This window comes from Harpegnathos saltator, unplaced genomic scaffold (assembly GCF_003227715.2).
Source record: "Harpegnathos saltator strain DR-91 unplaced genomic scaffold, Hsal_v8.6 scaffold237, whole genome shotgun sequence".
In the NCBI taxonomy this organism is placed as follows: Eukaryota; Metazoa; Arthropoda; class Insecta; order Hymenoptera; family Formicidae; genus Harpegnathos; species Harpegnathos saltator.
Genome location: NW_020230025.1, coordinates 176,037 through 192,733, shown reverse-complemented (window position 1 = coordinate 192,733; position 16,697 = coordinate 176,037). Strand labels below are relative to the sequence as shown.

Below are 16,697 nucleotides of genomic sequence, written 5' to 3'. Positions count from 1 at the left end.
ACAGTCTCCCTCACGCGTTTCCCTTCCGCGTCAACACTCGGCGGAGAAGACCACGACGGTCATGCCGGAACTCTCAGAGTCCGCATCCTCAGTCAAAGGTGGACGCCGAGAATTCCGACTCTTCACGGTGATTTTGATACTCGTCGATTACGAAAATGGAGTCCCTCTCCTATCGTGAGCGAGCACGCGCGACGGAGGACGACGGAGGATGGAACCGACCCGCGTTGGTCGTCTCCAGTCAAATGACAAAAATCAACAGAGCATCGCTCGACTAGCCGCAAGACGCATCGTGAGTAGATATTTGAGCAGGACCGTTTCTTGTTTGCCATCGCGTGCGGTTTCGGACGGCAATCGTCGGACGCGAGACGGCCGTAACCCTATCGGTTATTTGTGCTAGCAATTTCGTGCGGAGCACGGAGTCGCGATCGTCCTGGTGTCGCGACGTCGTCGGAGGACGCGCGGAGCCATCTTTATTGAACGAAGGCGTCCCCCTCGGCACGGCGGCCGAAGGTAATTGCAATTTCCACCGCGACCATCCGAGAACGACGCGCTATCCTGCATCATCGCGAAACTTCCGCCAATCTTCGGGCCACTAACGGGCGACGTGCGACGTCCACCGCAAGATCTGTCTGAGGGTGTAGCCGAAAAACGAAAGTGTCGCGTAGCATCCTTGTGGAGAATGCGAAGCAGCACCTGGTGGACTACGGTAGTCGTAAAAAAGAACCGAAGAAAAAGATACCGAAAAAGAGAACTTTGGGCTATATAACTCCTAACCCACGATAGCGGTGAATGCGAGTTCTATGTTAGAGGAACGAGGGTAGGTGCGGTGGTTTGCCTCGATCTCAGGCTAATTTCAACTCACGCGACGCATGCGATGCAGTTTTTTATTATATTCATTTTATTTTTCATATTCGCGTTAAAAAGGAATTCATTCCTTCATCTCGAATTCGTCGCACGTGGTCACGTGACTGACAATACGCGTCATGCAGGGACAATCGGAATAACGATGTCATCGCGATTCTTCCTTCTCAGCGATCAGTAACGATTTGATAAGATATTTCGACAAAGGTGGTTTCTCTCTTTCTCCCTCTATCTTTTTTTCTCTTTCACATATCTCCGACCTATCCGACACTGCACACGGTGGCGTGTCATAAAAATTTTTACCTCGTACAATCTACGCGAGCAACACTGCAAAGATGTTTACGATACGGACATCTCCGACTGTTGCTACCTGCCGTTAGGTAGTCTCTATACGGCCGGTGGGAAGCTTTTGGTATCCGTTTATCGCGTTTGAGGGATGCCGCCGCGGTTACGATCGCTTTGATAAACCAAATCCCGACCGGGTTTTTTATTCCTCTTTACTATTTACAGGCTATAGACGTTCTAACGTTTTAAGCGGAAGTCGTGCGCCTCCATCGTTCCGAAGGGTGTTTACCGGGAAAAATTTCGTTCTCCTACGCAAAGATCTCTATTTATGATGTTTCCTCTTACTTACTTTTCAATCATTTCGGGCTATTGTTGAAAAATCAACGGCTACTTAATGTAAGCACAGTTCTTGGTAAATTTTGATGTTCAACTCGGAAATTTTTGTTATTCGCGATATCGCGGATCGATCATCTGCCTGCTGTAAAGTCTTGCAATACTTAAAAAATGACAAGAGTCAAAAATAATGCTTCGGACTTTTAGAAATTATATTTCGATAAGCACGTTAACAGGTCAATCGGCTAAAAAGTGAAACGTTTGCACCTTTCGGGAATAAGAAGAAAACAATAAAAACGTAACGGCAATAACTATGTTGCCGACGGGTACTTCAATCCTTCTTCTCACTGATCAACTCGGATACATCCGAGTTGAGTGAATTGTGATCCTGCTCGATCTTGAGATTGACAGCCTCGTTTTCGCGTTCTCGTCCGACACCTGGATGATCACCGGTCTCGTCCGCGTCAACGACGACGTAGTCCTGTCGCGCGTGCTCGCAAATGATCCTTTCGTATTCGGCGTTCGGATTATCTAGCAGCATCGGCCATTCCATCGGATACGCGATCGTCGTTTTCTGCCGGATCCATTCTCTCTCGCTCGTACGGTGAGAATAATCCAACAGAGCGGCGCAAGTCTACGTGATTTCAGTCGACAGTTTTGAAGAACGAAGATATTAAGACTTAAGGGTGTTATCGTAGGATTAAAGAAAATTCAATCAAAGCGTGTCAGTCCTCGATTTCGTAAGTTCCGGTCTATTTGAGTCTTCAAATTAAACTGTAATCGTCGAAGTCGACGAAAATTCTTACCATCAGACTGTCAGGGATTCGGGTGATCGCATGGCCGGTTTGCGCGAACCAACAGCACTCGTTGGGTAAAATACGCGACACCAGCCGTCCGTCCTCCGTGATTCCGTGCACAGCTCCTAGGATAGGGTTGTGGACAGGAAAGGGAAACAGCAGGGGAGTCGTCAAATAGGCTTCCGGGATAAGCTGGGAAATATGAAAAATTACTGAAAACAGATCGCTTTCTTCGGGTGTTTTGTTTTCATTTTTTTCCTTTTTTCCTTTTTTACTGTCATACAGACATCCGTTTACTCTTATCATACTGCTCGCGATCGTTCCAATCGAATGAGAGTAAAGTATACATTTTGCAACGACGAATTTTGCCCGTATCTCGTGTATCGCGGGGAAAATCGCATCGCAAATATTCGCGGGCATTGCTCCTTTCGTATATAGTTTCTCGTCTCGATTGTCGTGAGCCCGACATGATCTCGGTGTTGGGAACTCGCCTGAACATTTGCGCTACCATTTTCGAATAAAACGTTGTAGGTCTGTCGTAGGTCGGTTTGATTGATCTCCTTTAGCTACCGTTGCTAATGATATTGTATATCGCACGAGTACATTTACATTTTTCGGATTAATTGAACAGTATTTCTCATGTTTCTCATTCTTCTTCTTCTTCTTCTTCTTCTTCTTCTTCTTTTCCTCCTTCCTCTTCTTCTTCTTCCTCTTCTTCCTCTTCTTCTTCTTCAGTGGTTACTTATGTCTCATATCGGCAAGTGCGCGGTATATCGACAGGAAGAAGATCTCTTTACAACACCGCATTACTATCGATACCTAAGCGTTTCGGTTACCTCGAGCTTTCTCCTCTCGTTCTACGGATATAATTTATTTATTTGTTTTCCCACTATATGATATTCATGCACGCTCCTCGATTCGACGGCTGAGTACGTTTCGTTAAGGCGTGATGGTTACGTTCGGTTCCGTCGCACAAGAAGTGGAATATATTTTCGAATTATATTAATATACTTTCATGTCACACACGCGCGCTAATCCCGTAGAATATATTCCACGTATCGGAGCGGAGGTGCGGCATTTTGCTTTCACTCGCGAGCGATCGCGCGAACAGAATGAGGGAAGTTTTCACTTTTTTTTTCTTTTTCTTTTTACGCGATCATACGTAGGACGTAAGCGCGACGGTGAACGCGACATAAAAGTCATTTTTTCTTTTAATTTGGTCCCATCATAGGTACAGGATGTCCGGCACGAATTTATCTCGAATTAACTGGTCGATCAACTAGACACAAGCAGATAGATACAAGTACGTGTTAAGAACCTGCAAAACGTCGCGCAAATACTTCATTAGAATGCGTTAGACAGTGCAGGATGAAAAGCGCGAAATGAGATTCCGACTCGAGGCTGACGTATCACGAAGCGGACCAAGTCAAATATGAATGAACGTCAGTTGATACGTACCACGCATTGAGAAATGCGTGGTAAAGCATGATACGTAAAAATATCATCTTAATTGATAATCAGTACGTAGAGAAAATTTAATTGACGATTTCGTGGCTGTAAAGCGAAAGTATCAGTCAAAGGTGGCGCGAAAACCTGCTGAGAGACGTTCCGACGCAGATTCTTAACATGAACCACCGTGCATCCCCCTTCGCAATTATTTTCCAGAATTGGAAGAATGTTCAACCTGTCGGCTTCTCGGCTTCCTACGCTCGCAGCGTTCACTTTTATTTGATCGTTTCTCCGCGCGTCAATACGTACTCACCTAAGGATTCTACTAAATAACTTGCTTTCTTCGTCGCGCGTATTCGTCTTTCTCCGTTACACGAGTATTATACATATATATACGTACACACACACACACACACATATATATGTGTGTGTGTGTGTGTATATATATGTACATACAATCGCTCTTCGGCATGTACAACGCCGACGATATCTAACAACAGTGATGGAAGATGCCGATCGCATACGGATCGTCTCGGCACGATTTCTCTTTTGATTATATCTTCCTTTTGGCATACGAGACGCGATGTATCGTGCTGCTTTGATTCTCGATAAGGCGAGAGAACTCGACGAGAATCCCCGACGCGTCCCCGATCCTCTGGAAGGCACAATCTCGACGAACGTTCGCAGTTTGTCGGGACGTTTCGTACGCCAACATCGATCCCCGACAGCTTTCGCTAATCGATGCACTCGCATTCGTTACGCGTGACGCGCGTATCCCGCTTCATCCTTCTCGACGCGGCGCTGCGGGTGCTGACGAAGATTTTGTCACGGCGGGAAGTTCAGAGATTGAAGAGCCGACGTAATCTCGACGAGCTCGATTTCGTCGCAAATACGTCGCGGGTATACGCGGAGATTACTCTCGCGCGTGTCTTCAACGTGGCAACGTTCGAGTTCACTGCAATTACGTCGGTTCCGTAAGATAAACTTCTCATTAACACACGCAACACGGAATATACGGATAGTTGCTTGCTACATACCAAAATTTTCTACACATAAAAAAATCGATTACGTCACAATCGCGGCTTCCTCTCTACTATCGGAAGAGTGATATATCGCAGTGTGTGACCTCGTCGCAAACCATCGCGCGTCGGAAAGCTACGGGGACCGCTTTAGCCTAAACGAGACAAGGACATTGTCCTACCGAAGTCGATCTATAACGGTATTCCGCTGTCGTATCGGTGACACTTGCCAGTGTACTTTGATCACCCAAAAACATAGTCTACGCTCATGGCGATAACAAATCAGAATGAGACTCGTTTGCTTCTCCTCCGAATAGTCGAAAAATATGAATTCCCTCCCCCGGGTCAATTTATCGCGATTATTTAGATAGCTCTTTTAGATAGCTTTTAACGGCGAATTTCTCAATAATGCAAAGACACACCGGCAAGCGTCTGCCGACTAAGCGCACGATACCGCACAGATGGACTCGCTTAAATTTCGCTACCTATAGCACCTACGTGTGGACTGTGCCATCGCGGCACCGTCACCGGCTGTCTGCAATACGACGCACCGACGACGCCGTCGCCGACGGCGAACGTCGCCTGGTCCTCGTGGTCGAAGGTCCTTTCGGCGCTCGTGGTAGCCGCGGTCGCCGCAGTGGCTGCAGTCGCGGCTCTAGCCGCGACTGCAGCAGTCGCGGCCATAGCCGCGACCGTAATCGTCGCGGTGTTTCTCGTCATGTCCAACAGCGGCGGTCGTTCCCTACTTACGTCGCCGCTATCCACTTCGCCGATGTCGCCTCTGCCTCCACCACCACCGCCGTCGCCGCTGCCGTTCTCGCCCACCATGTTCACGAAGAACTCCGACCTGGAGAACCTGCCGATCTCCGTCGAGCCGAAGGCCTGATGAAAGCCAGGAAGCGGCTGCTTCGCTACGGGCTTCTTCTTCAGCTCCAAGCGCTCAGCTGAGCGCCAAGGTTGGCGCTCCTTCTCGCGGGAAAGCGCGCTTTCCTGTGGCTGAAGTCGATGCTGCTTTGTAAATCTCACGGTATGACAGTGTTACGCGATGCGGACGAATACTTGATGCGCGAAAGAGGAAGCTCTCTTTCTCTCGCGGAGCTCTTACCATGGAGGTTGGCACGAGTTCATTCAGAGATACCTCAGTGGTGACGGTACTCGGCTCCCATCGTCTGGTCCCGCCGTCCTCCTCGCGGCGATTCATCGTCGTCGTCGAGTCTATGACGGAATCCACCGCCGACTCCAACAGCCTCGGCATCTGCATCGCATTAATTCTTCATTGAGTCTTTCACCTTCAGCCTGACGTAATGCGATTTTCCGGGATTATGGCCGGAAGATGGCACTATCTCGCATCATTCTAATTTATGGCTCGTCTTGGTCATTTGTACGACTACAAAGTACCTACCTGATGCTCCGCCGGTGGATAAGACGCACGAATACTTTCGACGTCCAGCTTGCTCGGAGCGTAGCCCATTCGCGACGCGTCCTCCGTGAAGGCGCAGTGCCTGGTCGCCGGTCGATCTCGCAGGAAAATGGCATGTCGCGGGCCCCGGATCGCCGCATTGCGAGTCATGGCGGGGACATCTGTGAAAAATCGTTCTCTTTCAGACATCTTGCAGGATACGGGACAGTCGCGAAGAAGCGCGCGACTGTCCCGTCTTGAGAAATCGTTACATATTGAAATACGTGATTCGCGCGCGTCCGCCAAGGCCGAGTTTCGAAATCGTGCCGATCGGATGAGTGAGGGAACTCACTCCGCAAGTGCCGCAATCGAGGACTTACGCGGTAGCATACCGTGACAAAATTGGCCCCACGGACCGTGTGTGTGCCCGTGCGCGTTCGTATTCTGAACATTCGGGTGAAGGATGCCGGCCATTTGCGGTGACGGATGAGGCGTCCTTGGATGTGGATGAGGGCTCGCGCTATTCTGCAATCAAGAAGGTCATGCGACTTTCGCAAAACGCGCTAGGAACCGTGAGAAACGTGCTCGTCCGACGCTCGCCACGTGAACTTTCGCCACGTTTCGCCAATCGAGTATCTATTTTCGTATAATCACCTCGATACTCATTACTTCGGTGGACATTCCGAAAGAACGAGTGATAAAGGGAATTTACAGAGTATTTTATACACCTCTACTTAATCGATCGCAAGTCACTCGACGCGGGCATGTTTTCTGCTTTCAACATATTTCGCAAGAATTTCGAGCATGCATTTTCTCGCTTCCGGCAACGTCTACGAGATAATAAACAGCGACGAAGGAGGAGCCTTGATTATATCATTTGACGGATAATTAATAACTTTTCAATTAATCCAGATTTGCTTCGTCGTAAGAAATGAATGAGCCGAGATCAAACCTTCCTTCTCAACGGAAGACCCTTTCTTCGTCGTATAGAATCGCGCATATTACTTGATAAGGGTGCCACTTCTGGCCGTCGACAAAGTCGGCGTATTCCGCCGCGGACTCCTGCCTGCGAATCTCCCTCTCGCCGGCTGCAAAGTCCGGCGAGTGGCCGTTGGAGGAGAACGCAGCGGCACAGTCCGCCGCCTGACTCCTTTGGTCCTTGATGGAAGTCTTGTCGAGGCCGCGCTGTTGCTGCTGCTGCTGCTGCTGGTGCATCGTACCCATCGCCTGCAGTCTCTCGATGGGATCGCCGTCAATGCTGTCGTACCAATCGCCGATCCGCGACGAATGGACGGGCTTGGGGCGATGCGTCGCTTGGAACCAGGCCTCGGTCGCTCGATGAGGAGGACCTATGCCGGGTCCCATGGGCACAGACGGCACCGCCGCCGGCACGCAGTCGAAGGTACGATGATGCTGGCTCAGAAAGCCGCCGGTCAACGACGCAGATACGGCGGGGGGGCCGCCGATCGCGGCGGTGCGGGCGTTCGCGATCGCGATCGCGCTCTGCAGGATCGAACGCCGCGAACGTTCGCGGCTCTGCTCGCGGCTCTGCTCGCGCATCGCCTTCCGCAGCCTCGCCTCCTTCGGATTGTACACGTAATCTGCGAAGTGACGTGTGTGCAAATTTTATCGATATCGTGTGTGTGTATGTGTGTGTGTGTGTGTCTGCCTGACGGCAGAATTTTCTCTCGACAAATTCGCGCGTGTGATCGAAATACCAGCAAGGCAAAGTTATAATTAGCACTCTGTACACCCCCGAGTTCTGTATCTGCCGCTAAATTTCAAACAGCTTAACCGTCGTGCGAACGACCCTTCTCGGCGTCTTATCGACGTCTTTCATCGCGCGTGTGTGCATGCTTGTCGAGTCGGATTGAATCGTCGCTGTGCGGGACGACAGGAAAGAGCGAGCGACGAGCGCTCGCGGAAACTATGCAATTCTCTACTAATTCTTGACACGGGACACGCAATATCTACAGCGAAATGGGCTGATCTATGAGCTATCGGGCGTGTGCAAATCGGCGAGTCATGCATATGCATTCGCGGCGGTCTACCTGTCGGGTAGGTGGTTGGTATCGCCCCGTTGTATCGAGCGTTGATCTCGATCGCGTTGGAGATCGGCGCGGCGTCGTAGCCGGCGTAAGCAGCGTTACCATTGTCGTAACAAAAGTACTGCTGCTGCTGCTGCTGCTGCTGCTGCTGCTGCTGCTGTTGCTGCTGCTGCTGCTGCTGCTGCTGCTGCTGCTGCTGGTAAAAGTGACCACCTGCCGAGTAAGCCTCGACGTAATTGCAGCAGTCCATCTCTGCTGCGACCTCGCTGCGCGCGACCGATCTGTGTGGATCCGCTCTGCTAGCGCGACGCACTTCTCCCGCTTACGCTACGTCTCCCTCGTCGCGCGTTCCCGGCATCGCGCGAGACTCGAATCTACCTCGGCTCGGTGTACGAACGAACAAGCGCGAACGCTCAACCGGACCTCTGATAGACGCGCATGCAGCCTCGCTGATATCACTTCGATTTTCCCACGATGATCGATTTCCCCCCGAGACCTGTACGTCTCATGGTCTCAACGAGCGGCGAATCTCCCTTCAGACTCGATCAGCCGGCGGTCTCAAGCGACTTTTGTCTCGCGTACACGTTCCATCCGCATCCGGTCGTCCCGCATCGTCAACACGCATCTTTCCGTTTCCGCGTCCAAAGTCTTGGCGGGCGTTACGCGCGAGTCGACCTGACTGGCGCGCGTTTGGCGCCTCACGTGAACGTAAACACCGATCACACGTGCGCGGATTCTCCTCCGTCGTGCCGTGAGTCGCACTCTTCTTGGCGTGAGTCCTCCTCAGATGCGCGTGTCACAGCTCGCGCGAATCTGAACGTCGACGGGCGCGCGCGGGAAATGAACGGGACCGCGGCGATCCTATCGCCGAATCGCGTTCTCCGGCAGTCAGAAAGACAGAGACAGAGAGCGAGCGAGAGAGAGAGAGAGAGAAAGAGGGAGAGAGAGAGAGAGAGAGAGAGAGAGGGAGACAGAGAAAAGGGGAGAGAAAGAGAGAAAACCCGATCGATTTCCCGATTTCGCGGGTCCACGTCTCTCGCGCCTCGCTCTCGCGAACGTAAACACCGCCCGCGCGCGCGACCGCGCAGTGCAGCGGCTCTCCGCTCTCTCTCTCTCTCTCTCTCTCTCTCTCTCGGTGCTCTCACGCGTTCTGTTCTCGCGTCTCCAACCCGTTCCGGGTTCTCCCCTCGCGTCTTCGTCCTCACTGCGAGGTCGCCGGACGTGGGAGGGCTGTGCAAGTTGCGGAGGATGCGTCGGGAGGTGTTCGATCGGCCTGCCGCATTCCGTCGGGAAGACCCAGCGTTCGCGGTGCCGTTTCTCGCGGCGTCATCGTCACCGGCGACGTCGCCGACGTTGACCTCTTCCTCATCGTCGCCGACCTCATCGTCCACCTCGTCGTCATCGCCATTGACTTCGTCGTCTTCTTCGTTATCATCGCGCTCTTCGGCAAAGAGAGAAATCAACGGCCGACGGACGTGCTAGTCATCGTCATCCAGTCGTGTTCGCTCAGAGTGAATCGCCACGCGCTCGTCGGCGAGTTGCCGCGGCTCCGCATGCGGTCGACGCGGTCCGGCGTGTGCGACGGGCCGCGCCATGCTCGCTGCAGCCGCGGCGGCGAGATCGATGACAGAAGCTGCGCACCTCCTGCACCTCTCGTGCACCTGCTGCACCTGCTACTTGCTTGCCCCTGTCCGCCGACGAGCTAACGTGGTCTGTCGTCCCCTTGTTGACACTCTTCCTCGTGCGACGGATCCGGGTGGCTCTCTCGGCGCTCTCTCGTTGATTCTGCCGATGCGGCCGACGCCGATCGATCTCGGTGAGATCTCTCGCGGACAACTCGATGTCTCGTTGAACGATGTGAGAATCGTACGGGGATGTAAAATCTGCGGCAAAGTTTGCCACTCTCCGATGTCTCTTCTCTTTTTCTCTCTCTTTCTCCTTCTCTTTCTCTCTCTCTCTCTCTCTCTCTCTCTCTCTCTCTCTCTCTCTTCCTCTCTCTCCCTTTCTCTCTTTCTATCTTTCCCTTCCTCTCTCTTCCTCTCTCCGTTTACACCCGCTAATTTCGCTCCCGCTGTTAATTAGTCACTTGACCTAGTCTACGCGGCACATCGATCAATCAGTCTTGGACGGTTCTGCCGTCTAATTTCCGCGCGATGTTCCTTATCCTCGCTTTAACCCGGCTTTAACCGCGTTTCCTTCGGTGATCTAAATCGATCTAGAAGTCATTGAGCGCTACAATTCTCCATCTTTCTCTCTCTCTCTCTCTCTCTCACGAGTAGTGTACTACTTATCTGTCTCGCGAAAGATACAGCTATCTATTTACACCGCTATCACAAGAATTTCGCGCGTCTATCACCGAGCTGTAAAGTGAACGAGCGCACTTCCGGAGTTCAGTTCCGGAGCGTTTCGCGCTCCGACCGTTTTACATAATTACAACGTCTCACCCCTGACTCTCGCTCTCGGTGCGCACGGCGACCTATTTACCCGTCTGTTTCCCACTGTCTGTCACGTCGCGCCGCTGTTACTTGCGCGGAGAGAGGAGAATGAACGAACGAACGAACTAACGAACGAACGAACGAACGAACGCGAACGCAAGCGGGTGGACGGGCGGGCGAGCGAGCGGACGCACGCGCGCGCGCGCGTGCCGCAGGCGGGAACGGCGGGCCGCACACGGGAGACCCGCGTCCTTCCCTCACGGTGCACTCCGATCGCACTGATTTCACCCCGTGGCGACGGCGGTGGAGGCAGCGGCGACGGCGGCAGCGGCGCCGCGACGAATTTACGTGCGTTTCGTCATCGACGAGCTGGAGTGGCGCGAAAGGGGCTGCACGAGCGGAGGGTGCTTTTCCCACCCTCTCGCAGGCGTCGCGAGGTGCGTCAGGACGCGGCAGGGTGGAGAGGAAGAGGAGAAGGAGGAGAAGGGGAGGAGGCAGTGGTGGATTTACCGATAAACAGTCGTCGTTAAAAGCTGCGTCTGTCGAAGAATGCCACATCATCCTGCGCGTCTGTAGCCGTAGATTTTTGCCGTGAGGCTCATAATCGCAGCAACAAGCAGTCGCGGAGAATGAAACGACGACTCGTGAACGTCGAAACGTCTCGCTGAACTGGGGCGGAAAATGCCTTGTAATTAGAATAATTAGCATTAAATCACGCCGCAGCAGGATTATGGTGCCGCTTGGGGTTCCCCGAGCTTTGAATCCGCCACTGAGAACAAGAGGTGGAGGAGGAGGAGGAGGAGGAGGAGGAGGAGGAGGAGGAGGAGGAGGAGGAGGAGGAGAGTCGAGAGAGGCGCCGGCAGGATTCTCTCCTCTTCTCTTCCACCGTCGTCATTGGCCTCTTCAACGGCTTCAAGCCGCGGCTTTCTCGTGCAACGCTCCTCGCATCGGCGAGAATCCCTCCGCGAGCTCACGGTGTTCGGCCTCGCGAGTCGATAATTCGTCTCTTCTTCGCGTTCGCACGCCGGCCGCGTCGGACTCGTGACGCCGTCGCGACGGATGTTCCGCACGACGCGGGAGGATCGCGATCCGGAGCGCGTCGAGCGGGTCGAAGAGGATTAACTTGGCCGAGGAGTGAAGCTATATTGCATTAGGCGAGCAGGTGCTTCGGCGAGTACGTCTTCCGCGTTCATGTCGTGAAAACGAGACTTGGCTCAAAGTTATGATTCGTTTCACGCGACTCCTCTCTCTCTCTCTCTTTCTCTCTCTCTCTCTCTCTCTCTGCTTATCCGAGCAGGTCGCGATCTCGCGGATCGCGATCCCGATCAGCCTGACACGCTATCGTCTCGCGGTGCACCCTGCAACCTGGTTGCGAGCAATTACGCACGTCGGCGCGACGACGCGTCTCGTCGCATGTGCGACCGATTAATCGCGTCGCTGAGCGCCGCCGATTAAATATTCTCCCATTATCGTCCACTGATCCGCGCGCACGAAGGGCGATACGCGCATCGGCGGCCGCACGAACGAGCGAGAGAGAGAGAAAGAGAGAGAGAGAGAGAGAGAGAGAGAGAGAGAGAGAGAGAGAGAGAGAGAGAGAGAGAGAGAGAGAGAGAGAGAGCCTCTATCCTCCGCGCCCGTTCTTTCTCTCTGCCTCTCCCTTTCTCTCTTCTTCTCTCCCTTTAGCCCCGCGTGCCCAGCACCCCCGTGTCTCTTTCCCTCTCGTTCCTCGCTCGCATCGGCACGTCGGTGGATCGATGACCGGCGATCAGCCCGGTGCACGCCGCGATACTCCTCCGCGTACCATCGGCTCGTCGTGCCGCCTGGATGCAGGGGCCTCGACATTTTGACGGCTTCTCTCGGCGCGACCTACTGCGCGCCACCCTCTCTTTTCCCCTATCCCACTCCTCTCGCCGCTTTTCGCCCCTTTCACTCGTCGCTGCTACCGCCGCTGCCGCCGCCGCTGCCGCCGTCGCCGCCGCCGCCGCTACCCCTAGGCGCCAACCGCCCCCGTAGCACGCGCGCAGATGCACATGAATTCGGTCGACGCGCCGTCGATGCCCGACGGCGCAGGGCGCATCGATGCGGTCTCGCCGCTTCCCGGTGATCTTAATTGACCACTCGGGACGCCCGGCTGAAATTGGCATCGATTACATTATCGGCGGCCGCGCGCGGTTGAAAACGAGGACGGGAAAACTGCGCGGCCCGACGCCCGTCGTCAAGCGAGCCGTTTCAGCCGCTGCCGAGAGGCGATGAAACGTGAAAGCGGGATGTAAAGGACGTAAATTTCGACGTTACCACGCGTAATGAAGCGTAATGAGGTAACGAGATGATTAGCGAAATTCGGAGGAGGAAAATTCTGCGAACCGAAACGAGCCGGGGCCGCTCGGTAATCGAGTTCTCGCGGCGTTCTCGCGCAACATTTTTTCAATTAACATTGCCCGCGGCCATCGACGATTTAATTGCGGGGATACCACAGTCGTCTGCCCCAGTTGCCCGAGATAACAGTTTGCGTTTGCACGAGTGTAGAGTTTGATCATTCAATGGCCACTCTTCGGACAACTCGAACCGTCAATTAGAAAGAATAAATGCCGATCACGCGCGATCGACGAGACATTATACGCGCCTCGATGCACACTGCGTAAAAAGTGAAATAACAGAAATCCGGATGAATCGCCTCATCACGAGCGCCATGCGCGTACGCGCGCGTGCATGCGCATGTACGCGATGAAACAATAATTTGCGGTTGGAAAAAGGTTCGCAAATTATTACGAAGAAACGTTAGAATCCGAACCGGCTGCGAGAGGCACGGACAAAAATAATACGTATCGATCTAACGGCTCAACTATCTTTACTTTCCCTTCAGCGCGCTGCGCAACTATATAATAACTTCAATCAATTGATCGTCCCGAGTACTTTTCCAAGAAAAAGAGAGAGAGAGAGAGAGAGAGAGAGAGAGCTCTTGAGAAACGCCCAAGGAAAGATGCTCAAGGAGGTAAAACAATAACAAACAACAATCTGCATTCCACGTCGTGTATCCCAAAAAGAAAAAAACCCACCTCTTTTCATGAGCGAACGTTCGATTGCGAGATCGCCGGTTCCGACGGAGACCGTTATCGCGATGACTCCCGCGAGTCGCGAAAGGAGCGTGATCGGCGAAAAATCGAACAGCGCGTCCCGTTCATCGATCGAAAGTTAGAGACTAGTCTGGAGAGAGGGGGAGGGGGGAGAGAGAGAGAGAGAGAGAGAGAGAGAGAGAAAACACCGTGACGTCGAGCGAGCAGCGGCATAGCACGCGGTACACGCCTGTACGCGCTCGCACAGCGTAGCGGGCGTGCGACGTTCTCTCGCGCACGAATGCTCAGCAACGCGGGATATACGAAGCATAATCGCGCGCTCGCTCGGCCTCGGTGGGTGTAGGCAGTAGGTAGGTAGGTAGAGCCGGCGGTCGTGTATCGGGCAGGTTCCTAGAGTCGCGTCGCAATCAATACCTCCGGTCTCTCTCTCCGCCGTTCCCACCCGCGCGTTCTCCCCGCGTCACTCACCCGAGAATATTTCTCCGCTCGCCACCCTGTACCTCGACCCGCAAAACTCGCATCCTCCCGCGTCCTCCTCATCTTCCTCCCCCGCCGCCATCCCGTGAATCACTCAAACCTGTCGTCGTCGTCATTGTCATTGTCGTCGTCGTCGTCGTCGTCGTCGTTGTCGTCGTTGGCGACCTACAATCGTTAATTCGGGAGACCGGCGACACCGCTCCCCGATTTTCGCTCGATTTCCATCCCCTGCCGTTGTCGATTCCGATAAAACTCCGGAAGATGTGAAATTCGCTAGGTCGGAAGGGGATACTTCCCCCCGTGGCGTCGACGCGGATTCGTCGCGCTGATATTAACTGGCGGCGGCGGTGACGGCGCGTGTAAACGCGGATTTTCGGGTGTATCACGAGCGACGAAACGTTGCGTTACGTGGACGTCGGCGGTGTTGACGCGGGCGCGAGCGCGGTTCGTGCACCCGTGGAATCAAGGACGATCGTCGTGCGGGGGTGGATCGTCAGCGCCAGTGAGCTGGCTTCTCGCTTTTCGTCGGCTGATAACGCGGGCCGGCTTATCGCCGGCGATCGATATTATCTAATCCAGTCGGACTATTTATAGACCCGTGGCCCGACACTCGGAGACGTCGTTCACGTGACGCGAAAGTAACAGGATTTTCTAATTTAAGCCGAGCCGGATTCCGGCCTCTCGACGGAGCACGAGGCATTCACGGCGTTTACCGACGTGTCGTTCTCCCTCAACCCCTTCGAATCGCTCCTGTTATCCTCCGCATTCGATCAGTCCATGCGAGAGGATACCGCGACGCATCCCGTCGCATACCGCGAACAAGCGCGTAGTGCGCTTTGAATCGAGAAATCTCGAAAACTGCGGATCAGCTGGTTGTATGAAAACCAGGTCGGAGGAAAGTACCGCTCTAGGACGTACCGGGATATTTTCTCTTGTGCTCCGCGTCCACCTCGCGCGCCAGTGCGAAATACTTCTCCTTCACGTCCTTCGGCATGTTCTTCCAGCAGATGCCCAGCCTGGAGGAATAGAGAGAGATGTTCCTTATTTCATATCACAACATAATAACATCAAATTGGAGTAAACTCGCGAGCTAATTTTGTTCCTTTAAATAATACGCGCGACGAATGCAACAAGTCTCGCGAATTCGCGAGGATCTTTGGAAATGCGCGAATTTCCCTTGAAATTGTCCGTCGCAACTTTTCTTGAGACTCGTGAGAGAGTTTCTTCATTCAGATCGACGAGATGGACTCTAACAAAAAAAAGAAAGATCGCCGCTTTTTCGAACACTAGCCTGACACTGATGTCCTTGTTCGACTCCCGAGGATTCTCAGCGGCGAGTTTCTTTCGCCACTCGTTGGCGAAGAGCATGAAGGCGTTCGCCGGCCTCGGCGGCCTCGGCGATCGATTCGCCCGCGTCCGCTGCTGCAGCGGGAAAATCTTGTCCGCCTCGCGGTTGCCACGCGATAGCTTCGACTCGCCGGGAATGCGCTTTTCCACCGCGTTCTCCTTGTCGTCGTCGTCGTTGTCGTCGTCGTCGTCGTCGTCGTCGTTTTCATCCATCGAAGAATACACGGGGAAGGTAGTGCCGTCGTGCCGGTCAACGTCATCGATCTGCCTCTTCACCGAATTCTTGCCAGCAACGGCCGTCTCGGTTTCCGCGGCTGACACCACCACGATGATTTTCCCGCCGCTCACGTCGTCGTGGATACGCAGCTTCTCCTTACGAATCTCGCTCGCTTCATCTGGTGGACCGAACATATCGTGTGAATAATGTCTTTCTTTCGCAGAGTGTCTCTGCGGAAGAATCCTCCGCGGAATTTTACAAATTCTCACACATCGTTGTGAGAATAATAAAATATTATCAGCCTCTCACCGGATCATTGTGTATCTCGAAATATTTCTATCTCGGCAAAATCTTGTTCGACGCGAACGATTGGGAGTGTCTCTGACTATAAAATTGCACAAGTTTGCGCATGAAGGAGCGACGCGATATTTTCGCAACGTTTCGTCTGTCGTGAGCGTTTCCCTCACGAGCGATTGTCGCGTCATGAATGTTTTAGGAGGCTAACTACCGTTTCCATGCCCTCACCTTTCTCTCCGGAGCTCGGGACTAGTTCGCGAACCTCCATAGCGATGACAACTCGTCGCGATCGGGCTCCTCGTTGGGCACGAACCCGGCCGTTGCAACGAATCGGTGTGTATTGTTATACACGTTTAATAATGCCCCTGAGCTACTCGATAATGGCGAGATGTGACATACGAGCGCGATAGATGTTCCGTTGTCGTGAGCGCTGCGCCGGTTGTTGAAAACACGTGAGAACTCATCGCCGCGCAACGATGAGCCGATCGTCTTCTTTCCGAGCCTTCTGTCGCCTAATGACAGGCGCGACGCCACGTTCAGGAGAGAAGTGAAGGGACAAATTCGCCGCGGGCAATCCGCGACTCGCGTAAACGTCATCTCGCGAAAAGCTCGGCATTGTTCCCCGACACACCTTCGCGTCGGCTCGCGGTTTTGCGAGT

The 16,697-nt window shown here is 53.4% G+C and overlaps 1 protein-coding gene across 3 annotated transcripts; it reads right to left on the bottom strand.

The window, feature by feature from the left end:
• Positions 1–2,818: 2,818 nt before the first annotated feature.
• Positions 2,819–10,168, bottom strand: LOC105184769 (TPR-containing protein DDB_G0280363). 3 transcript variants are annotated; one of them, XM_025298767.1, is made up of 7 exons: positions 9,337–10,167; positions 8,195–9,052; positions 7,149–7,744; positions 6,524–6,668; positions 6,147–6,325; positions 5,850–5,999; positions 5,216–5,740 (listed from the first exon to the last, which is right to left on the bottom strand). In XM_025298767.1, exons 2-7 carry the CDS (start codon positions 8,439–8,441, stop codon positions 5,216–5,218), a joined length of 1,842 nt encoding a protein of 613 aa, XP_025154552.1. In that variant the 5' UTR covers positions 8,442–9,052; positions 9,337–10,167. The 3 variants fall into 3 exon arrangements, with proteins under 3 accessions (XP_025154553.1, XP_011142090.2, XP_025154552.1); XM_025298768.1 differs by having other exon boundaries at positions 2,819–5,740; positions 6,536–6,668; positions 8,195–10,168; XM_011143788.3 differs by lacking the exon at positions 9,337–10,167 and having other exon boundaries at positions 2,819–5,740; positions 8,195–8,441.
• Positions 10,169–16,697: the final 6,529 nt, after the last annotated feature.

Bases quoted from the DNA above. Each gene is read 5' to 3' on its own strand.
- LOC105184769 (XM_025298767.1), bottom strand. From the start codon at position 8,441: ATGGACTGCTGCAATTACGTCGAGGCTTACTCGGCAGGTGGTCACTTT. The intron at 6,669-7,148 runs GTAATATGCGCG...TCTTGATTGCAG, and splicing joins AGAAGTGGCACCCTTATCAA to AATAGCGCGAGCCCTCATCC. The intron at 6,326-6,523 runs GTAAGTCCTCGA...GATTTTTCACAG, and splicing joins TTGTCACGGTATGCTACCGC to ATGTCCCCGCCATGACTCGC.